Source organism: Rhamphochromis longiceps, linkage group LG12 (assembly GCF_057381845.1).
Source record: "Rhamphochromis longiceps isolate RC_006_pf linkage group LG12, R_longiceps_female_GT1.1, whole genome shotgun sequence".
Lineage (NCBI taxonomy): Eukaryota > Metazoa > Chordata > Actinopteri > Cichliformes > Cichlidae > Rhamphochromis > Rhamphochromis longiceps.
Genome location: NC_140568.1, coordinates 18,791,018 through 18,800,352, shown reverse-complemented (window position 1 = coordinate 18,800,352; position 9,335 = coordinate 18,791,018). Strand labels below are relative to the sequence as shown.

At 42.5% G+C, this 9,335-nt stretch overlaps 1 protein-coding gene across 1 annotated transcript; it reads right to left on the bottom strand.

Annotated features, from left to right (window-relative positions):
* Nucleotides 1–644: 644 nt before the first annotated feature.
* On the bottom strand, nucleotides 645–8,874 carry rflna (refilin A). The gene is made up of 4 exons (XM_085425037.1): nucleotides 8,578–8,874; nucleotides 8,124–8,467; nucleotides 3,885–3,994; nucleotides 645–3,781 (listed from the first exon to the last, which is right to left on the bottom strand). Exons 2-4 carry the CDS (start codon nucleotides 8,340–8,342, stop codon nucleotides 3,448–3,450), a joined length of 663 nt encoding a protein of 220 aa, XP_085281163.1. The 5' UTR covers nucleotides 8,343–8,467; nucleotides 8,578–8,874; the 3' UTR covers nucleotides 645–3,447.
* Nucleotides 8,875–9,335: the final 461 nt, after the last annotated feature.

Genomic DNA, 9,335 nt, shown 5'->3' with positions numbered 1-9,335 from the left:
GGATTTTCAAAAAAATAAAAACTAAACTAGCAAACAATTGGTAAAAACTAATTAAAACTGATATAAAATTGAAAATCTGAAGTCAAAACTAAATAAAAATAAAAACTAATGAAAATTGCAAAACTATTAAAACCCTGCTAGAAACAAATAGAGGAAAAACTGTATTCTAACATTAATTTTGGGGTGAGCCTTCCCTTTTGGTGGTTTGTTTAAAAATAATAAATGTACAGTTTGGATTAACACACTAAAAGAAAAAGCTTTTTATAGATGAGGTCCTAAATGTGAAAGTGCGGTCAGGCCCCGTTTGCTGCCTCGCCACGGGAGAGACGGATGAGGCGCCGAATGATGATGTGGGCTGCAGCAGACTCCCATCCAAAAACCCGCACCAACACTGGCAGCAGCAGCTTATGTTATTTTTGCTGCAGTCTGATATTTAAAACCAGCCGAGGATGAACATGCGGAACGATCGCCACCTTGATTTACAGCCTCTGCTCTTGGACAACGCTTTAAAAACATTAACATTACACTCTGCCTGATGGACAGGCCTCGACTCTATTTTAATGGGGTACAGTCTGTCAAATAGAAACACCTGTTTCTGTTTCCCGTGATCACAGATGAGCAACAAAAACAACAGAAGTAAGGTTTGGGAACTGCTTGTCTTTTATTCCATCAGGATAATCATCTTTTGTTTTAAATTACTTTCTTCGATCAGAATAACAACAATGATTGGCGTACAAAAATAGAAAGAGAATTGCGAAGTGCCTCGATACCACATATACAACAGGAAAATATTTTACAGTAACAAAAATCAAGTGTTAGAAAACACACAAAGGATCTCACATAAAGCCACCAAAGTATTACACTCGACACTGGTCGACTGTCTCTCATTATCCTCTGACATTTCACAGGCTGTCTCTGACATTTCTCGCACCATCTGCACATTGCAAAACTCGTAACATCTTCCCGAGGAGCTTTGTTTTGTAGAAAAAAAACCGTCTCCTGAACAATTTCCTCAGCCGCTCTCTATTTTTTTACTTTGAAAAGAGCAGATCTGCTTGTCTCGTCTCTTCTCGCCCTTTATATTTGTTTCTTCCTCTCTAAAAATACCCCCATCTTACAGTACTGATGCACTGCCTCGGCTTCGTGCACGCCTTACTTTTCCGTTTGACACTTAACCCGGAGGCTATTTCAAACTGTGAAAATACAAGAAAACCTAAACTGACAATCAACAACACACACTGGCAATGACTTAAAATTGATACCTAAGAAAATTTGAGGTAAAGTCTGAAGTTTCAATATTTGCCATGTTCAATAATTAAAACATGTACATATATTTATATTAGACACACATAAAGAAATAGATGAAACCCTCAATGGAGAAATGTGGCGTGGGTTCACTGCTTCACTTTTGTGAGTTTTTGTGCTACCATGGATCTGAAAAAAGGAAATGCTCAGTTTATTCTAGACTCGCCTAGTTAATTAGATTTTATTAAATAAAGTCTGCACATCGGTGACAGAGGTTTGATTTCACAGGCTAGTTTTTACTAAATATCTGATAAACAGAAACAGTGCTCTGTTTTCTTAATTAAATATTACTTTAGCTTAGAGCCCGACTGATACCGGATTTTTAAGACTGATACCAGTATCGGGTGATTTAAATATCAGATATCCCGATTTATCGGCCAATATTTTTTTTCTTCTCAGACACAGAACTTTCTCAAAATTCGCAGATTTCCTTTCCCCCCCAACTTTTCACATTTTTCCTGTGTAGTTATTTATTTACTTGTCTGCTGACTGCTCACATCAGCTGGTTGTGGAGTTTGATCCAGTGCCCTGCCTGGAGGAAAGCTGCAGACATAGTTTGCCCTCTGGTGGACAAACTGTGCAACAACAACCACAACATGAGTTCAACTTAAGAGCGTTTCTCCCGTTTCTTCCTTGCTTTTCAAATGTGTTTATCACAGATAAGTCTGCTAATATCAGCTGACAGTATTGGCAGGACTCTAGTTTAGCTTGTTGTGTAAGACTGGCTTTTTGGAAGGTATGCTACAAGTTGTGATTCGACATCAGAGATTAAATCGATTATTATTCTTATTATCACTTAAAAGTATGGACGGTTTTACTCGCTAAGGTATTCCTCAATCTTTAAATGAAATCACTTAACGAGTTGTCTTTCATAGTGTCCGCTGCCACTGAATGTGGAGCAGTGTTGGCAATAACACGAGGAACAGTTAAAACAGATGTAAGATCACTGCACAGAGTGAATTTGGAAAAGCTTCTTGTTTTGTAGGCCTAACAGAGAAGCAGATGAGTGAGCGCCACTGTACAGTTTGTTCTGTACTGAGAATTATGACGAGGGAGTGTTACATACTTCAATCTGATTGTTAAAAGTGAACTGTTTGAAAAAGACGGGGGAAAAAAGGGAATCACTGTTGAAGGTCCTGATCTCAGTTATACTGGAACTACAGATGATGTGGTCCTTTACCCACACTTTAATTCACTTTTTAAGCATTAAACTCTTAATTTATTGCTAATTTATTTATTCATTTTTGTTTTGCAGCCCTTCAGCACCTCCTAGAGAGCAAACAAGGACCAGTCACCAAAACTGCATCGTTGACTGCACTCACCAGCGCGTTTGTTTTATATGAACAGCTGTCGTGGTCCGACACAGTTAAATATAAGGCTACAGAGAGTTTTTACGGAGATCCCATGTCTCCTCATATATCCTCTCTAACTGTGTTGTTTTGATAAAAGCCTTAGCTCTCTCGATCAAACTGCACAAGCTTGAATTGAAAGTGTCCAATGATAAGCGAGTGCGCTGCCTCAGTGTGCAGTCTCACTCAAAATGCTCTTTGGTCCAAATTTTCATACGCAGTCCTGAAATTCCCCCGTGCTGTGCCAAAAGCCCTTGGAGAGAACTGTGATATATAGAAAACAAGTGCAATAAAGCCATTATTTAGAAAGCTTTACATTGTGTGTGACTGATTTTTCAAAGGCTCGGCTGAAATCCAAAACACGAGTCATTCTTGATTTTTCTCTATATACACAGATATCTACATTCTGATCATTGCCATCACTGAGGTTGCAAAGGAACCCGAAGTAGTGCGAAGGCCACTTGTCAGCGTTGTAATTAAATAAGACATTAACCACCGAAGCGCAGCTTTGAGCTGCCAGAAACCCAGCGCCCTTCCTTTTAGAGACTGCAACAGTAGAAAATCTAAATATAATCAGGTTATTAAATGCCACTGCAGTTTCTTCCATGGCCAGTAAAGGTGAACAGAGCAGGGTTTTCATGGAGTCCAGATATTGCTTGAAGTATTTCCCTCTCAGTGTGGGCCTTTGTGAGTTTTTTTGTCCTTGAAATAAAAAAAGAAGAAAAAAAGAGAAAAGAACCAGGACAATCACCAAATAGCTTTTGTTCCTGTGCAGGCTGATGCAGTCCAGACCCTACAGGTCCTCTGTGTAGATGATGCAGGGACTAGTATCCTCACTTGACTCCAGTTTCACTGTGGAGACATACCAACGGCGGGAGCCTGTGGCGTTGTAGTTGAGCGTGGTGCGGTAAGTGTTCTTGGCATGTTTTGGGTAGATTATGGTGGTGCTCTGGTAGCTGACGGGCCTCTGCCGGGGCTCCAGGTACACCTGGGTTTTGTAGCTCCTCCAGGTGCAGTTCCGCACCGCCACCACCGTCTCGCTGAAGGACGTAGCCGTGGGAACGGGGGTGCAAAACACCCGGTCGCGGTAGTGCTTGTCGGAGTCGTACTTGACCTCAGAGTTACACCTGAAAACGACAAAGTGGCTGTTAAGAAACTCACGTGAAGTGGATCAATAAAGAGATGAAAGAGGATGCAAAAACAGTGCCACATCTTTACATGCGCCCTTACTTGATTTCCTTCTCTGGTTTGGGGTTGACCTCGATGCTTTCTCCAAAGAACACGGGGTGCATGCGAGTCTTGGGGTCGGTTCCCGTGGAGTTCAGCAGCAGGTAGGGCAGCTGTGCAGAGAAAACACAGGTTACAATCTCACATATAAGCAAACAATCATCCCAGATAAGAAATCCCAAAAGAGCCAGTTCAAATCACTGGAGTCCCCACCCTGTTTCTTCTCAACCTCGCAACAACTCTCCTTTTAAAAGGTACAGGCCAGTACTACAACAATTAGACCAGAAAGACGACAACAACACTTTCACTCTCCAGCCTGTCTTTATCAACAGGAAAAGCTGTAAAACGTGTTAAAATACATTTAAAAGTTCAAAAACGTAGCCCTCCTTTTCCTGCCCTTATGTTCCAACATCCCAGCTCTAAGGAGGTTAACACACCCACACCACTGCTGGTAGAGATGCAGCGTGTTACTCAATGTGCTTTTTAAAAAATGAGTTTAGATTACAAAAGGTTAGCTGCACTACCTCACATGCATTAATTATGTTGATTGAAGACATTTTCTTTTAATCCATTAACAAATTTGTCCCCATATCCTCCTGAAGCTAAAGCTGACTTCTTACTGAAGTCAAAAACGCTCCAATCAATACCTGTACAGTTTATTGGCTATATGTTACTACACAGGGTTGTTCACGTTGTTATGACATGTGGATTACAACACTTCTCTTCCAAATATCACGCAATACAAATTTGAAGTATTGTTTTAAGCACACCCCCATTATTTGGTTTTGTTGTATAATTTGTCTGTTGAAGCTCTGATTGTGACTTGACCTCTGACCTACAAGACTGGCCCCCTCTGGAGCCTTCAGTGGACACAAAAGCTGGTACAGCAACAATGCAACGAACCCTTTTCTGTACACGTGCGATTAAAACTCTAACCCCGTCTGAATCAAACCACTCCACAACCGCAGCTCTGCTCCCTCTCACATTACACAGGAGAAGCTGTCACATGCTGCGGTTTGGACTGCACATGCCGCTACAGGGGACGAGCAAGAGAAGGCCAAGGGCGCTGCAGATCACCGCGAGAAGCTCGTCTTACCTACAGCCTACCATCATTGCCGCGCGGGGCTGTCTGTACGACGGCGCCGCGCTTCAACAGCTGCCACGCAGCAGCGAACAAAAAGCCGAACCTCAGCCTGGTTCGTTTTTCTGCTCTGTGACTTGGAAACAGCGCGCGAGGGTCTGATTGTCTTTCCACCGCTGCTCCAGCGTGGAGAGCATTCCAGGTATTTCGCCGCAGACGGTGTGCTCTGGCAAGGTCTGCAAAGCAAACAGTTGTGAATGGAGGGGAGGCCTCCTCCAGGCGCCGTATCCCCGAGCATGTACACACAGCACAGCACCCCCCACCACCACCACCCCACTGGAAGCACATATCCACGTAAGAAGAAATAGTGTGCAACTGAGTAACCCACACAATGCCGAGCTATGGAGAGAAACGCCAACCCAAACACAGACTTCCAACTGTAGGCTGTTTGTTGCAGCAAAGTCTGTGTTTGTGTGGATGTTATCCAAATATCAATAGTATTGATACCAGTGCTGGTATTGGTATCGGACTGATACTAGCCCGGTAGGATCGATACTTTGTTTCTACTTTCTGAAGCCCAGATTCTACTTGGCTGCAGACACAGACACGGACAGCTGGAGAGCTGACAGCCGAGTAGTCTCCAAAAACATCCAGTTTCAAAATGCATGTTGTCTAAACTAATTATTATGAAACGTAAATAACTGCATTGTCCTAAAATCATGACACGCTGCTCTCCTTTACATAAGCTACCTTTATAGATTTGAAGTATTGGTATTAGTATCGACACTGACCCTGTATTCACTTGCTATCTGATCGATACCAAAATTTGCTGAATTGCACAGCAGTAGAGGCATTAGAGGCAGAGCCAGGCTCATCAGTGTCCCACAGCAAGCCAAATGTAAGAAAAAGTCATCTGTCTCCTTCCTGTCCTTCCTGTCTAATCCACCAGCAGCTGGAGCCACCTCCTTGAGCTGGACACGTCCACAGCCTCTGAAATACACGCGATTACACGACCACGCATGTGCTTTTCATGCATCCTGTCGCTCCTGTAAATCTCTTCACACATAAAAAGATGCAGATATAGGAATAATTATCCTGCATCTGCATGAATTTGAACCACGTTTGAAAACGGACGAAGCTGGCTGAGCATTTATCTGTGTTTAATTTGAGAAGTGAGAGGTCATCAAACACTTGTGCAATGGCCTGAGGTCGCTTTAGCGAGCCCCCCTCGCCCCCTGCACCTTCGAAATAGAACCAGAGGATTATTCTTAGGTAGCATACAAAAACAACACAGAAATAGATTTGGAAGGAGTAAAAAGACAACAAACAAACAAAATTCGGCGCATAGTTACACCTCCTTTCATCCTGCCAGCAGATTTATACTCAGTAAACTTGGGGAAACTGTTTTTTAGATAGAAATATTTGACTCTTTTAATTCAAACAGGCTCACAGACAGAAGCGGGAGCAGCTCCTTTCTTTAAAAAAAGAAAAAGAAGAGGGAAAAACCACAAAGCGGAGGAGTCACTCTAATCCAAACCTCCAGAGGATTAGATGATCGTTTTTTTTTTGCTTCACGTCCCAGCACACACCAGTTTCGTGCACCTCCCAGGATGCAGCGCTGCATTTCTGAGGCCTCTTTTGAAACACTTTAAAAGCCACCTCAGCCTGTGCAGACATGTTCTTAAGACTTTTGGAACTAGGAGTGACCTGGAAATGATTTTCAATCAAATCAGCCTCGTCATGTGATTCACTGCAGGACGTGCCAATGAAAAGCGTTTGCCTTGAAAGAAGAGACAATGTCTCATGTTATGTTGCTTACCCAGCAAAAAAATAAAACAAAAAACAAAGTATTGCCTTAAACTGCAATGTCTGACTCATTTTGCACATTTGTTTATCATATAGGCAGGAAGCTATTTAGGATTTTCAGATAAGACAAGAAACAGCAAAGATCAAAAAGGCTATATAAAGACAGAGTTTTTATTACTTCCACATTTAAACTCATTGTGAACAGCATTTAATGCAGAAAGATGCTGGCTTCCAGATGTCCAGATGTTTTTTTTTAGACTTCAGTGATCTTTTTGGTGATTTTTGAGGTTCTTGGATACCCTGCAACTTCATTTTGATGCTTCTAATTCTATTCTTTTTAAGGAGCTGGGCTTGTGAGTGTTCAGAGATTGAGCAGGACTAGCAAGATATGGACAAAAATATTAATATTAAGCAAGAGATCAAAGTCAGAGTAAAATAGCCAAATAAATGAGTGTTTGAAATGGACAGTTTTGCACCTGTAGGGGACTGTCTGTACATATTTGTGCTACTGACTTTTCTAAATCCCCCACCCCCCATGAGAATGCAACATGACAGACTGTGAAGGCTAATACTGCACATAGCTTTAGGATAACAAGCAAAACAGGTTGAAGTACTGCCCTAAAAATCAACTAATTTGAACCAGCAGGTTTCAAAAAGAGGGCACTGACCTGCTGCTGACGGTTAATTTACAGGATTAAAAGTCTGGTTTTCTGTCTACAAGTTTACAGTCGCGATCCTGTAGCAACAGCAGACTCTGAGTAAAAGCCTGATCCAAGGTTTTTCATATGCAAATCCTCAAATACCATTATTATTTTGATCACATTTGACTATTTACTGATTTGCTCAGCCTGCCACCTTCATTCATGCTGATGAAGTAACAGTGTTAATAAGTGTCATCGTTCTGAGTGAATTCTGGAAAGGACCCCTGGGAGTCCCTGGGCCCTAATTTCGTAACAGGGTTAGACTCAGGGCCCAGCTGATGCACGAGGCTGAAAAAATAAAAACGTTTTACTGTATTGTGGAGGGCCCAGTAGCAAGAGTGCAAATTCATAAGTTTGCAACTGAATTCCAGAAACACACACACGCACTCATAGAGAAAGCAAGAGAGAGCTTCCAGATGTTGTGTGAGGGGGACTGATGTGAAATCTGTTCCTGGCCAAAAGCTAAAATGACTTTCAGGTTTTCAGTTTCTCTTCCTTCAGCGTCATTACTGAAGATGAACTCCTTTGTCCTTTAATTCATTGTGTCACTGAAGCATCTGAGTGCAAAATTGGGCACAAAGAGCAGGAATAAGTGTCCGCTCTCCGCTCACACGGCGGTATTAAAACAATAAAGTGCAACAGTTTGTTTCTTACCAGTTTCCCTTCTCTGCTTTCCTTCTTATAATATCCATGATGGCTTTCGACGGGCGTCGTGCAGCTGCCCGAGCGCGACTCGATCAGAGCCGGAGAAAGCGAGCAGAAGGGCGGACTTGGACTGGGGGGCAAACCCGAATCTGGACTGTCGAGCAGACCTTCCCGGTTCTTTCCTTTGAGGCTGTCATCCATCGCTTGTAAATGTAGGTGCCCCACCATTTCTGGGACGGCTCAGTTATTTAAAAAAAAGGAAGCCCAGTCGCACTCACAATACTTTTTTCTTTCCTTGAAGCGCTCCTGAGTCGAGCAGAAACAATCCTGTGCGAACTCTCTCAAGAAGACTTCTGCAAGTGAGGAAAAGAAAAAAAATCAGGGAATGACATTTAACCACTGGCCACAGGCTTTGGACAAAACCCTCAGATTGATATCAGCTCAGCTTCAAACTTTACTGTACCTGCTCGGTGTCAAGTATCCACTTTAATCCGGAAAGATATTCCAAATATGCGCGAAGAAGTCCGAAACAAACACACGGTAGCCACGGACTCAGCTCCAACGTGAAATATTATGTGATTTATAATTAAAAAAAACCAACCAAATAAACAAACAAAAAAAAACTATGTAGTAAAACTCGCGCAAAAAAACAAGGAGTCGACAGCGCGTCTGGCACCGAGCTGCATGAGAGCTCCTCTGCTCTGACCGTGTGTTCCAGTATGTGTGCGCCCTGTGTGTGCGCGCTCTTCACTGGAGAGCTCCCTCTTAATGATCCTGCCAGGCTTTTTTCGGCCCCCCCTTCGTACCTGGATCTAGTCCAGCCCTCATGATCTGGATCACTTCCATGTACAACCGACAGGGGCGAGCACATCCTCCCTGCTCCTCCCGTACACTTTGGCTGGTGTGTTTTGCGAACCTGCTGACGCGCATTTAAGCAAATTATCTAATTTCCTGACTGCTGCAGTCGCCGATCTGCTTAGATATATTATAATTAGTAGGTAGGGACAAGTAATTAATCATCCGCTAGTAACGAGAACAGATGCTGTGATGGAGTCGTTTTATAATGTTGGCGAAGAAGAAAAAATTAAAAACAAATAAGTATAATAAGCAAATTGTTCTGGCACTTGTTCAGCGTTTGCACTTGGTTATAACTAATAATTAATTGTAAGTTAATGATATACGACTTCAGCAAAGCAACCCTTTTATTAATTATTAGCACCG